Source organism: Triticum urartu, chromosome 3A, assembly GCF_056163025.1.
Source record: "Triticum urartu cultivar PI428250 chromosome 3A, HENAU_Tu73, whole genome shotgun sequence".
Taxonomy (NCBI): Eukaryota; Viridiplantae; Streptophyta; class Magnoliopsida; order Poales; family Poaceae; genus Triticum; species Triticum urartu.
Genome location: NC_141875.1, coordinates 469,976,080 through 469,990,553, shown reverse-complemented (window position 1 = coordinate 469,990,553; position 14,474 = coordinate 469,976,080). Strand labels below are relative to the sequence as shown.

Below are 14,474 nucleotides of genomic sequence, written 5' to 3'. Positions count from 1 at the left end.
GCCGTTGGGATCGCAGCCCCCGAGGCGGCGTCCAACCACCCATCCTCAATCGGCGCAGTTGGCTCCGAATTAAGGGTCGAAGCCGATGCGGGTGCGGGCTCCAGGGCACTGTTCGGTGGCAGAGCTAGATCATGCTCGTCGTGACAGTGCGGCGCGCTCGGCAGTGGCTCGAATCCGTCGAAGATCAAGTCCCCGCGGATGTCAGCCGTGTAGTTTAAGCTTCCAAATCTGACCTGACGGACAGGGGCATAGCTTTCGATCTGCTCCAGATGGCCAAGTGAATTTGCCCGCAGTGCGAAGCCGCCGAAGACGAAGATCTGTCCGGGGAGGAAGGTCTCACCCTGGACTGCATCACCATTGATGATCGTAGGAGCCATCAAGCCTGATGGCGACGACACAGAGGAACTCTCAATGAAAGCACCAATGTCGGTGTCAAAACCGGCGGATCTCGGGTAGGGGGTCCCGAACTGTGCTTCTAGGCCGGATGGTAATAGGAGGCAAGGGACACGAAGTTTTACCCAGGTTCGGGCCCTCTCGATGGAGGTAAAACCCTACGTCCTGCTTGATTAATATTGATGATATGGGTAGTACAAGAGTGGATCTACCACGAGATCAGAGAGGCTAAACCCTAGAAGCTAGCCTATGGTATGATTGTTGTTGTGTATGTTGTCCTACGGACTAAAACCCTCCGGTTTATATAGACACCGGATAGGGTTAGGGTTACATAGAGTCGGTTACAATGGTAGGAGATCTACATATCCGTATCGCCAAGCTTGCCTTCCACGCCAAGGAAAGTCCCTTTCGGACACGGGACGAAGTCTTCAATCTTGTATCTTCATAGTCCAGGAGTCCGGCTGAAGGTATAGCCCGGCCATCCGGACACCCCCTAATCCAGGACTCCCTTAGTGGCCGTTGACGAGGCTGGCCGCGGCAGTGGCATTTCGTACGGCGGTGGTGGTTCGATCCCCCCGATCCAATCGGGGGGGCGCAGAGGAGGGGACAGGGGAGGCGCCCGGAGGGAGTCGAGGCGACGGCAGTAGGGCGGCGCCGGCGACGGGCGCCGTTGTCGAGGTCGCGGGGCGGCGCGGGATTGGGGTGATCCCGATCCAGATCGAGGAGGAGTGGGCAATGTGGGGGGGGAGTGGGTGCGTGGGTAGGTTAGGTCACGGGGGGGTAGTGGGGTTAGGGATACTGGAGGTGGGAGGGCCAAACAGGCCAGGCGTGGGGTGGGCCGGCTGGCTGTCGGCCAGATGGGCCAAATGGCCCCAGGGGAGGGGGGGTTCCTTTTGTTTTCTTTCGTTCTCTTTTATTATTTTTATTTTCTATTTTAATTTTAATTCCACATTATTTTTACTTAGTAAAATATGACTATAGCTCCTAAAATAACGTTTCAAAATAATCCTCAGCCACAAAAGGTTTTAACCCAAAATAAAATAGTTTAGTGTTTTATAAAATACCAAAGGCATTGAAAAAATGTTTTTGCTACTGTTTAAATCTTTTTAGTGCATTTATTCATTATATAAAAATGTGGATTCTATATTCATCTATGCATTAACTGGCACAACCCGAACATTTTGTTTTAAATATTTGAAAACTTTTGATGTTTGCCCTTATTTCGAATTTGATTTTGAATCGGTTTCGAACTAACGCGAGATTAGCAATAGTACTCGAGGTGACGTGGCATCATTAGCATAGGTTTACTGTAGCTTGATTATCCGGGCGTCACAGACCAACACATCAAACCTTTCTCTAGATCAACTCTCACAGCCTCTTCGAATCGAACCTTGCTCATGATACCACTTGTTAGAATAAATCCGAGGCATGCCGTCGATCATCCGAGGACCAAGCAATCACACGAGCACGACACCGAGATTTGTTAACGAGGTTCACCGATATGACTACGTCCCCGGGGCCTGACTATGGGCACTCCTCCCCATGACACCGCTACAATACCGCACTCGGTCGCCCTGGACGCCGGCACATGCCGCCGGCTTCCCCTGCGTTCCGGTGCTATTATGTTGGCATAGGTTACATCGTGTGTCTACCCCCGCTATATATGAGAGGCGTAGGATACAAGTGTCGTATTAGGACACGACTCCACATCCTATGTAAACACAATACAACTCAAAATCCAACTGTAACCTACCTTGTACACTATATTCGACACAACTCTAACAGTACATTTTGAAGAGGGTGAGCATTTCCCTACTTTTCTCATAGTAGTATTGAATAACAGGTGGGATTCATATCTGAAAAACATCAAACTGCCACCGAATGGTGTCCATGTGTCATCATCTAATCCCCGAAGACAACGAAATTGGGTGACATGCAGGTCCAGTGCCACCAGCGCATCGATGTTACCCACCACCCTGCAGTCTGCCGCCGAGAACGCCTTCACCGTGCTCCACACCTTTGATAGCAGCGCCGGCCCGTGGAGTCTGGTTGCGGAGGAGGCGCCGTTGTCGCCGAGGTGGAGGAGGTCGGCGAGGATTTCTTGCGTGAGGTGGAACTGGAGCTTCCGGTTCCACCGGTGCCAGAGCGGGCCTTGGCGTCGGTCGTCAGAGTCGTCCGTGGGGAGGTCCAGCTCCAGGAGGTGGAATGCGATCGGGTCCATCGGGGATGACATGGAGTGACCCTTGAACGGCCAGTTCAGCGGCGGCATTGCGCGCATGAACCCGTCGCGCTCTACCAACGTCTGCATGTAACCATATTCGGGGTCGTCCTTCAGCGACGACGACGATGACGACGTAGACGCGACGGTGGGGAGTAATCTGCGGCGGTGGTGCTGGTCGACCACGTGCGCGTGCGAGCTCACATCCGACGCGTGGCTGTGAGTGCGGAGGGAGACGATGGTGGTGCCGCCTTTCCAATCGTTGTCTCAGCTGGTGGCTTCTTGACCCGCGTCGCGAAGCGCTCGCACCCGTCCGGTAGTCTCTTGCACCGGACGGCCTACAGCGATAGCAGAGCTGCTCTAGTCGACGTGGTTGGAATTGGATCCTGAAGATATAGCTTCACTTAGCAGTCATAATGACTGTTCATGTCCGTAAGACACTTGTCAAACGTTAAGCATCTAACAAGAGCTAAAATAGTGTTCTACACGTAGAAATCACACTGTGAATTAATTTAACAAAATAGCAACCTTATAAATGGCAGTGCACCCACAAGATTGCTAGAAAATGATGCATATTCAAAAATATATAGAGGTAAAAGGCAAGGGAAGAAGTATCACCTTAGCTGTGCTAATACTATCATCCAGTTTTAATGATCTGCACTGAGATGTATCAGTTATCTCCACAAGCTTCCAAACCTTTGACTTATCCATTGACTCGTCAGCTATTCCAAGTTTTACATGAACCAAGCTTCTCTTGTCCCCATTCTGTCAATAAAAGTACAGAGTAAGATCAAGTTAGTTGGGATCGCAATATAAATTGTTTTAATATTGAACTGGTTTTAATATTGAACCAATACTCTAATACAATGGGTTGCTCTAATAATACGCAACCATGTATGCATATGATTAAAGCACATGAGAGAAACATACCTCCATTGTCTTCCGCTTAGAGACGGTTACACTAAAACAATATACTCTCTAATAGAAACCTTCTCGCTTTTGTAACGTATCTCATTCTTATATTACGTCAACAATATAATGGACATGTGAGAAAGGGAATCAATAGAAAATACACTAAAACAAGGAGGTTACTCATACAATCGAAACTGAAGTACATCTACTCGATGATGCTTGATTTGGGACAAAGCTTTTGCTCCCCCAAATACTTCCATTGAGCCTCAACTTCATCTAATCAATACCAAAGCCTGCTCCAGTCTTAATGTTATGGCCACCGCCGTGGAAAAATTGGTCAATCAAGTGTTAAGAAATAACAATCATTATTTATTAATATCACAATGATTTATACAAACTTGAATACAAGTGGAGCTACACAAACCCAGCACAAGGTGGACTAATTTTAGGTACTGCTACGCCTACGTTCCCTGGTAGCATTTTGGTCCTCCATACTCCATTCTCAGTGAAATGAAGAGGCATCGAAATGTGAAGAGACACATAAAAAATAAGAGCTACCAGCAATATGGTAATGTTGCATTGCAAGAGGACACAACCGAGCATTAAAAGAAAAGAGTGAACACAACCCTAAAATCGTTCTGCACTTGCATGAAAATTTGAGGTATCACCAAGAAGATCTTTCATGTTCAAAAACATGAATAAAGCCAAATATGAGGAAATGAAAATCACTAAAATGATAATAATGAATTCTTTTGCCTGAAATTCCCCTTAAAACTATTAAAAACTCACAAAGTGTATATACATGCAGTGAAGGAATTTACATCCTGGAAAACCAAGAACTAAATAATAGTACTGGGTAACCTTGTGATGCTTTTACATAGAAGACCATAAGAGGATTTAGAATGGTTACTTCTTTTTCATCATAGCTTCTAAAAAAAGTATAAGAAAGAGTTAAACCAGAGAAACGCACTGGATTTTTTTGGGTCAATTTTCAGAAATTGACCAGTACGTGGAAAAAAATATTAATGGCATGAATCAAGAGGCCATCAAAACTGTGAAGTATTCAATGCCACTATCATAAAAGAAATTACATTAAATAGTACTCCTTGTGTAAAAAAATATAAGACCTTTTAGATCAGTGATCTAAAAGGTCTTATATTTCTTTACACAAGGAGTACATTAGAAAAAAAAAGTAGTTGAAGCACTCCATTTTCCGGATGATCTTTCCTGCATTCTTGCAGTAATACATCATGAACAGTGACTGTAGATTTCAATAAAAAAGGAGAGAAAGAGTAAATGTGAATGATAATGTATAAGAACGTCATGTAGTACTTACATTTTCCGTAAACATGTTTTAAGATTGTACAGTCAACCATGCCAACGACATTGCAACATGATCTGATGTCTCCTCTCACCTACTAAATTCAGCAAGCATAAGTATCTGTATTGGTGCTGTTAGTATGCATGACATGGCATGTTTATTGCCCGTATGGACAAACAGCAGAGACCATGCTGGAAACTGATGTGGAGACATTCTACAAGAACCTGGTGACATTTTATTGTTCAAGATCAAATCCTCCTCAACCGATTTGTTAACGTGATTAAAAATGCCAGTCTGCACTATGCATCAACATTATGACATTACCGAACATGTGATGGATGCCTAGAAGGACAAGGATTGAGGAAAAACATGAGATGGAATATGGTATTTGCCTATTGCTTAAAACTATCCTAGCAATTTCAGAAAACAGATCGTGAGCATCTTGTACAATCTAAAATGATCAATTAAAATACAAGAAAAAATTACTGACCTTTTAGGTAGGCCAGCGGCTGCTCGCTGTTGTAGGCCAGCAGCTCCCGTCTAGGATTCCAATGGGAAGCAAGGAATTGGGAGAGGAAAGGAACACATGGATGGGAAGCCTCCTCCACCGGCGGTTGAGGTGGCCTCAGATCGCCCCCTGGACGAACTCCAGTGTTCACCGTCGGGCTCCCAGCCACTGCCTCGTCGACTTTCACGTCCCTCCCTTTGATCCCATTCACCAAGGAGGCAGCGCCGTCCTCCATCACAACGAACGAGTCCACACCGAGATCCCAACTGGATCGTGGTCGCGCCTCTCACCCCATCAACGACCAACATACAGGATGGGGGAGGGTCTATGTGTGACGCGGGCGCCGTCACCATGGACGGGGGAAGGAGGAGGCGGCAAATACACGGCCATCGGTACAGAGATAGGGGAGACACGCGGAAGGGCCAGATGGGAAACAGAACACTCTGGATCGCGAGCGTGGTCGCAAGGGGATCGGTGGAGGCGGGATCGGCGGCGGCGGCAGCGAACGGAGATAGGGATCTGAGGGATGCTTTGTACGGAGATAGCACGATGGCGGTGGGGAAGAATGTCCTCTAGCGGGGTTCTCGCTCGCCTTTGTTCTTTTTTGCCTCCTTTTTTCCCCACCAGAAGCATGGGACCACAAGAGGTCTGAGAAGATGTGCTAAACAAGGTTTCTATCGTCTTTCCTGTTGCGTTTTATTGTATTAAAAATAATAGAAAAAACCTTAGTTCGTTTCAATAGATCTTATCGGATGGCACCGAAGTCAGACGCACGCTCGGAAACGGTTCGCAAATGAGATTGCTCCATTCATAAGTTCATACATTGCACCTTAGTATAGACATCATCGTGCGTTCAAAATACGGAAGACACTTAAAAGTAGAGATGTTGTCACGAGCAGACTCTTACTACACATACTTCAATGCTAATTGAACACAAGAACTCGATTTTGCTTGCACACAATAGTAGGCAACGGATCCCTGCTTAATCATCAGCCCAGCATCTCATGTCCCGTTTCATCATTTTTTTTGCTTTCTTCCTTTGCCTCCCTTCCTCTCCCTTTGCCTCTATTGGTGCCACGAAATATCTGATGTAGCCCTTCTCTGCAATTTGGAACTCGACCATCAAAGGTCGCGTGGTGGAGAGACCGAACTTCACTTGATAAAACAGGGTAGACACCTTGGCGCAGGACTTCATGTAGCTCGGGTTCAAGATCATTGAAACTGGCCCTCGCATATGTGTAAGGGTAACACTATCTTTTTCTGGCTGCATTGATACAAACATGACCCATTAACTAGTGCAGATACGCATAGACGGATCTATTCTTCAGTAGTTTCTTAAAATACTAGTTGAATGGCACAAGATACTAAAGATGTTACTCCATATGATAGAACCAATTGAAATTTATAGAATAAACAGGTGTTAATTTGCACTGCAGAGTAGTTAACCACGTCACCAAGATTTTACAGTTAAAGGAGAAAATAATAAGCTAACTAAAAAACAAACATCTAATTCAACCCCATTTACCAATACCAATGTAATCAACCAAATGAAGAGCCATGTTCCGCTTTATGAAATATATGTAGCTTCTGCTCTAGACAAATTAACTTGCAAGTTATGCAGACTAAACATACTCCAAACACAGAAACCAACATTAACAAACAAAGTGAATTAGCAACTCAACACAGTATAGTACAAACAAAGTGAATTAGCAACTCAACACAGTATAGTGAGACAACGAAATTCTAAGGCACTATGTATGCATGTTCGGCTACTCTGGTGCCTATAACCTAGGTGAGGAACCAAGAATGCACACTTGCTAAGAATCTACAACACATCACTGATATGGTTGTTCACTGCATTTCATGTTACAGTCACATACAGATATTCAGAGGAGGAGGATATCCATTCCAATTTGAGGGGCTAAGAGGGTCAAACTATTAAGTACATTGTCAGTTTTGTTCGGCACATGGGAAATGTTCACGCACCCACTTTTTCCTTTAGTAAAGAAGCTGATGACCTCCTCATCCACCGTGATGACAACTACAGCAGGAGATGGAAATGGTTCAAGGTACATAACTAGAATCCTCCATGCGCAACAGTAACAGTTAGCCTTATAAATCACCAGGTAAATCTATGTACCATCGTCGTCGATGACGCTGAGGGTCTTGCAGTTCCGCATAAAATCCTTAGAGGGCATGCAGAAAATGGCCTGGTACTCCGACTCCATATCATGCCCATCCGAGCTTTTGAAGCGTTGGCTTCTGGCGTCCACAAGCTCCAAACACATATACGTAGTTCTAGTCTTGTCTGTTCATTTCCACAAACACAAAATCAGCACAGGGTCAGGGCGAAGAGCAGCTATCGCAAAAGACGTGCGGGCACTTACCGGGCGACTCGAATGTTATGGTAATGTCTTCGAAGTTTTCGTCGGTGACCTTGATGGTGATGATGTCACCATCGTTGGAGGCGCGGAGGAGATTGACCATGTCGGCGATTGCGATGCCCATGGAGCGGTCTTCGTCGCAGCGGTAGGACTTGAAGACCTCGGAGGGGAAGAAGAGCGAGAGGAAGACGACGTGTTCGGTGTCCAGGGCCTGGAGCGAGAAGCCCTTGCTGGAGCAGTCGACGTTGGCCACATTGACCAGGTCGAGGATCGCCTCCAGGACATCCTCAAAGATGCTTCCCTTCGCCATCCGCAGCTCCAACATGGTGGCTTGGACGGCCCGGCGGCGGCGTAGGAGAAGATGGGAGGGAGAAGATGGCGGCGTTGGGAAGAGGGGCGGGAGAGGACGGGAAACCCTAGATCTGGACGGGTGCGGGATGGAGAGCGGTTGGGAGGGGCCGGAGGAAGGGGAAACGAATATTAATAGGGAGCCATAGGCTCGCGGCGGCGGCGTTGGCAAAAAAATTTGGGCCTTCTTATCAAGGACGAAGAATTAAACATAGACTAATTACAAAACTAATTACATAAATGAAAGGGAAATCGCGAGACGAATCTATTAAGCCTAATTAATCCGTCATTAAAGATTGTTTACTGTAGCACAACGTTGTCTAATCATGACATAATTAGGCTCATAGTGGGTGTAACTTAGCTAATAACATAACACATCCCGAGACAAGTTTGCTTATGTGGCACCTAGTTAATGAGGAGAGAAGTGTTTGAAGTAACATATTATGTTACCATCACATAGCGCTTCCCAAGAAATGTTGAGTCTATAAGCTAATAAATGCAACCATATATGATACTATTTCTATGACACTTTGCACTATGAAAGTAGTAACATAGACTAGTGTCATATGTATGACACTAGTCTAAGTTACTCCTCACTATGACCAGCCTTAGATTCGTCTTGAAAAATTAGGTAGGGGTTATGTAATGGGTTTTGTTATTAATCCATATTTAATACTCCTAATCAGCGTCCGAAGATTGATGTGACAGGTAGTTGGAAAAAAATTTGGAAACTAAACAGAGCCTAAGGATCTGGACGGGTGCGGGAGGGAGAGCGGCGGAGCGGATTGGGGTTGGGGCGTGGGATCTGTTGATGATACCCACGTGTCATGGAGCGATAAGTAGGCGCGATGGTCTCTGGGGCGTGGGATCTGTTGATGACATTTGGAATGTGTTTGACACCGCACCTCGTGTTTACCCGCTCACCTGTACCCAGCCAATCCACCGCTCTCCCGATATCATGTCGCGCATTTCCCCTCCTCACGCACCACTTCCTCCTTCTGTGAGCCCCGGCAGCCGTCCGCGCACACCCGCGGTGATCTTCCCCAGCGAGGTGTGCCTGTCACGACCCGTCCCGTGACCGCCAGAGGTGCTGTGAGGAACCGACCAAGTTAATCCCATTTAATCGAGTCATCACCACTAATCAACCCAATTAAAAAGGAATAACCCCAATAGTCCTTGAGATGTGTCATGAGCTATGCCCAGGATTTAAACACACCTCACTAAGCACAATAATAAATAACCAATAACAAATCTAAACACCATTCATCACTTTACATAAATAGATTCAAGTTGATTTACAACAAATTCAGAGTATTTACAGCGAAAGGTTTTAGCATGGCACTCACGATCACCCAAACGGAAGGTTGACACTATATGAAGATAGTGTCTTCCTCCAGGCTTAGACCTTCACTCCCGTCCATGGAAAAGCTGCTGGTCACCTGCAAACAACTTAACGGCAGCACCGTGAGTACAAAAGGTACTCCGCAGGACTTATCCAACATATGGGTATACACTTGCCCGACTCTCAAGGAGTATGCATTTGGTTTAGTAGCAAGGAAGGGTAATAGGTAAACAAGTTGCATAAAAAGCACCTAGTAAAGTTTACGGTGATATAAACAAATAAAGACCTAGCAGTCTATGCTCTAAGCCAAACATCAAGCAAGTACATGAAGTAAGGTGATCAAGTATATGAGCTCAGTCTTCCATGAACTCCCAACGGTAACTCTACTTTGAGACTCTAAACTCAAGAGCGTGCTCCGTGACCTGGAGCGAGGCTATTGCAATAGATTATAACCGTACAGGGGTGTACAACTGTACCCACACGGAAGGCAAGACCAACAACCATATCCCTGTACACAAGATAAGTGTTAATTCATGCCCCCAACCTTTCACATACCCGCGCCCCACTATGAACGAACGGCCGGAAGTGCATAGGTGCACCGGACGCAGCCTGATCACACCTCATCACACCCCGCGTTCGAATTTCGGTTAAGGAACGGTACGACTTATGCTACTTGGCTTACCTACCCATAATCAGCATGTGGTTTGTACGAAAAAGTGCTCAAGAGCCCAGCTACAAAGATAGGTCCTCAATCAACTCAAGCAAGTCTAAATCAAGTGAGCTCCAATCTCAAATGACCCTAGCACACTTGCTCAAGTCTCGAATCATGATTATCATGGCTCAAATTTTAAACCAAACATAGCTATCCAAGTATTATTAGATCAAGCATAACTATAGATCGCGAGGGGTGGTGATCTTGCCACTTCTCGACTTCTACCGAAGCTAAGCATGGAGAAGCAATTATAAACATGACACCTAACAAGCATACTCACCTAAAGGAGGTTATTCTAGATCAAAGAAGGATAATGCATAAAGATAGGAGCTAAGCAAACATATACACTAATATTGACTTATGCACATACAAGACACATATACACATTTGATCCAAATCAAGGCTCAAAGAATGCTTAGGTGCCTGCCTTGGGTGCCAACCGAGGCATCATTGGCGATGGGGGGCTTGTTGGGACTCGCCGACCTCTTGCTCCAGCGCTTCGGTCTCTACACGAAATGCAATGATACAAAATAAATAAACATACCATGAATGAGTGCAATGACATGAGAAAAGATATACTCAAATATGATCTAACAAAAATTGGTTTCATGATTTTTGGACTAAAAGAGAATTAACTATGCAATTAACAATATTAAAACTCTTATAATTAATTCAGAAAATTAATTAATTATTTTGTGAGAAAACTCATTTTTAACAGGTTCTTTACATCATTAGAAAACCAACAAAATTTGTTTTCACATTTTTCTAAGCTATATGCAATTTGATATGAATTTTACAAAATGATACATGGGCTATGAATAGTAATTGCGGACCGTCCGTGGTCAACTGACGGACTGTCCGTGGTGAGCTGACGGACTGTCCGAACCTCATGTACGGACTGTCCGCGGGACCCCGAAAATCCAAAATCGCCTCTGGATGATTTGGTCTTGATTACGGACAGTCCGTCCGGGACTCTCGGACTGTCCGCGGATGAGGCGTGGCTCGCCGTCGAGCTCGGCGGCGGCGACTCCGACCATGTTTTTGGATGGAGTTTGTTTCTATGGGTTGCTAGAAGTGTATAGAGGTGATTCCAAGTGATAGATTTGAGAGAAAACAAGTTTTGGAAGCTCGAACCCATCAATGTGATTGGGAACCCTAGGTTTCCATAGATGGGGCTAGGGAGCTCGATTGATGGCAAAGGAAGAGAGGGAGCGGTGAGGAAAGCTCACCGACTATGAGTAGAGCACGATCTTGATGCCGCTTGTTGACGTAGGGCAGCGTACTCCCTCCGGTCCTTTTTACTCCGCACATTGGATTTGCCGAAAGTCAAACTTTGCTAAGTTTGACCAAATTTATGTTAGAAATTATTAGCATCTATAATATATAATAAATATAATATGAAAATACATTCCAAGATGAATCTAATGATATTGGTGTTGTTATGTGAATGTCTATAATTTTTTATATAAACTTGGTCAAAGTTGGATGAGATTGACTTCGGACAAACCTAATATGCAGAGTAAAAAGGACCGGAGGGAGTAGAAGTAGATCGGGCTGGGTTCATCCTTGAGAGCTTGAGGAAGAAGAAGAGGAAAAGCTTGGGCTTGACCTTTCCCATGGTTCCCAGCGAGGAGGTGGTGGTGGATAAGCTTGCCGGCGACGTCCTCCGGCGATCTCCGGTGAGGTTGGTAGTGGATTTGGTGGGGGGAGGAGTTTGCTCCCTCCATGGCTCCATGGGGAAGAGAGGAGGAGAAGGGAGGCAGTGAGGGAGAGAATGAGAGTGAGGGAAAGTGAGTGAGACGTACGGGTGAGCGGATAAGCTTCTGGGTGGCTTTTGATGCGGTCTGACGAGCTCGGGCGGACTGTCCGTGCCCTACGGACGGACTGTCCGTGGCTATGGATTTTTGGTTCGTGACAACTATCCCCCCTTAAGGAATCTCATCCCCGAGATTCAAGTAAGGGCGGAAAAGGAAAAAAATGAGGAGATGATAGGAATGGCGATGAAGCAACAAAGAGATAGGGTTTTCTCGATAAAGAACAAGATAGATTAGAGAAACTCATACTTAATAAGTGCAAGATAGATTTGGAAACTTTTTTACTTGATAGAGTTATAGCACCAACAACATATGGACATCTTGACAAGAAATTGGTTCTTATGAGCTTGTAGAGATCTTTTGGTAGGAAGAAGAAAGGAAGAAGAAAAGAAAGAATCATCATAGTCATAGAGTTTAGAATCCAAACATTGCCATAACCTTCATCCAAGAAATCAAGATAACACTTCAAGAAGATAAGGAAACAAGCTTTTGATCAAGATATAGATGCAGTTGGCTAGATTGGATGAAGGTAGCTTGGCTTAGCAATTCGACGGGGACGTCGAATTCCAAGGGTGGGTGAGTTGTAACAGACCAACCCCAGTGGGCCGGGCCAGAAGCTGGTTACTGTAGCGCGACTACTCTAGCTGCGCTGAAAACACTGTAGCGCGAGTGGGAGTGGGATTTAGTCCCACATCGCTAGCCCGAGGTGAGCCAGACCAAGCTAAATAGCTGGTCCTAGGAGGCCTGTTAACCTAGATCGATCTTTTTTTACGTGAAGCGAGGACGAAAGCGTAAGAGGTGAATTGGTAGGTGTGGTCCATTCAACGTGTAGACTGGGTCTTAGTCGTCATCCTGGGTCGAGTCGTTACAGGTGAAGACCGGGACGTGAGGTAGATGGCCGGATACTCCCGGTAGATGCTCTCGTGGCTGCCGGTGAGGATGCCGAGACGTGAGATGTTGCCACCGCCGCGGACGAGCGGGAAGGGGAACGCCCCAATCCGTTTCAATTGTTCGATATATTTGTGTTCTGATTAGCTGGCTTATATGCCTTCTCTCCCTCTAACCTTACAGGTGGGTCCTTCTGTCCATACATCGAGTCCACGGGTGTTACAGTGACGTGGCCCCGCCGTCATCCACCTGCGTTGCCGCCGCGGCCTTCTGTCCACCAATGCCACCCCTTTCTCTCTGATTGCGCGGGTGGCCAGATCCGAGCTTTGGCTGCTCCATGCCTCCACCGCGGCAGCAACAATGCCTCGGCTGCCCAATCCATTTCAATTGTTCGATGTCTTTGTGTTCTAGTTAGCTGGCTTATATGCCTTCTCAGCCCCTAACCTTACAGGTGGGCCCTTCTGTCTTGATGGCAGGAAAATGACGGGCGTGAAACACGCGTCAACGTCATTGATACAGAGTTAATAATTTAAATGCGTAGATGCATACAATAAAAATAGGATCAAGCATTGCAGGTACAATATTTCCAGAGCTCTTACATTTACATAAAAGATTTGTTAATTACATCTCCAAAGAGAAAAACCCCTGATTAAGAATTCCAACTATCCTATTACATAGAATTGCAACACATGACTACTACAAAATGATAAAGAAAAATCGCTCCGCCTCGCTGTCGTTGACGCCGGTGTGCTCGGGGGAGCATTCTTGATCTCCTTCAATTTATCATGTGTCTTGTTCATTTATATTTTACCCTTGTACTATTATGAGTAGTACGTAGAGTACGAGTGCAATGTGTGCTCTTTGCATCAGACACCTAATTTGTGTAGGCGACTTAACCAACATATGCTAGTACGACCATGCGGCTATCATTTTAACGAGTGATGAGTCGACTAGCAGAGTATCCACTTAATACATGCTTGTTACATCTTTTATTGATGCATATATGACCATGCATGAGATGATGGGGCATATGATTTAGTTCATGTTGGGTCTACGCATGAAAATTTAATATAAGGAGGGGTCATCATATCAGAACCATCCCATTTTAATTTTGATTGGTATGTTTGATGACAACATCTACTAAGCAAATTAGTCTGTTTTGGTCAGGACTAAAGCGAGCTAGATGCAATACCCTTTATTTTTTTATGGGTTACATGCATATACTCTAACCATCAGTGGACATTATATGCGTGTTGCATAGAGTCTGTACGCTCTAGATTTCATATTTTAGATATGTAGGATTATATTTTTAACTTAACCTACATGCATTCATTTTATTTTATGGGCATGTTATATTTTAGTGCAAAATAAGACAACTAACACTTTTATCATCTCATGTTTACCCGTTAGATTTCACTTAGCATATTCTATATGCATTAGAGCATGCTCATTTCATCATCTATATGACAGATGTATATGTCATTTGTACCTTCATGTTTGTATTACTACTGACGTGGCATAGCATGTATGTTCGTAGTGTAACCAACAAGAGGTCTCAAATATAATTTAGCAAGCATCCGATTTATACATTTTCATGCACTAGGTATGGAGGTACATGCACAATTTACATTGTT

At 45.2% G+C, this 14,474-nt stretch overlaps 1 protein-coding gene and 1 pseudogene across 2 annotated transcripts; both read right to left on the bottom strand.

Annotated features, from left to right (window-relative positions):
* Positions 1 to 1,459: 1,459 nt before the first annotated feature.
* Positions 1,460 to 4,637, bottom strand: LOC125546879 (uncharacterized; annotated as a pseudogene). Its single transcript, XR_015619108.1, has 2 exons — positions 3,230 to 4,637; positions 1,460 to 2,997 (listed from the first exon to the last, which is right to left on the bottom strand). The product of XR_015619108.1 is annotated as an uncharacterized LOC125546879 (transcript).
* Positions 4,638 to 6,334: 1,697 nt separating this feature from the next.
* Positions 6,335 to 8,061, bottom strand: LOC147980118 (DNA sliding clamp PCNA-like). Its single transcript, XM_087547383.1, has 4 exons — positions 7,740 to 8,061; positions 7,495 to 7,660; positions 7,299 to 7,401; positions 6,335 to 6,616 (listed from the first exon to the last, which is right to left on the bottom strand). The coding sequence occupies exons 1-4, from the start codon at positions 8,059 to 8,061 to the stop codon at positions 6,335 to 6,337; spliced, it is 873 nt and encodes a 290-aa protein (XP_087403509.1).
* Between the last annotated feature and the right edge of the window lie 6,413 nt (positions 8,062 to 14,474).

Excerpts from the sequence above, each read along its gene's own strand:
- LOC147980118 (XM_087547383.1), bottom strand. The coding sequence starts at position 8,061 with ATGTTGGAGCTGCGGATGGCGAAGGGAAGCATCTTTGAGGATGTCCTG. Across the intron at positions 7,402-7,494 it reads CTCAGCGTCATCGACGACGA|TGCTGTAGTTGTCATCACGG; the intron begins TGGTACATAGAT and ends ATTTCCATCTCC. Across the intron at positions 6,617-7,298 it reads TGCCGAACAAAACTGACAAT|CCAGAAAAAGATAGTGTTAC; the intron begins GTACTTAATAGT and ends GTATCAATGCAG.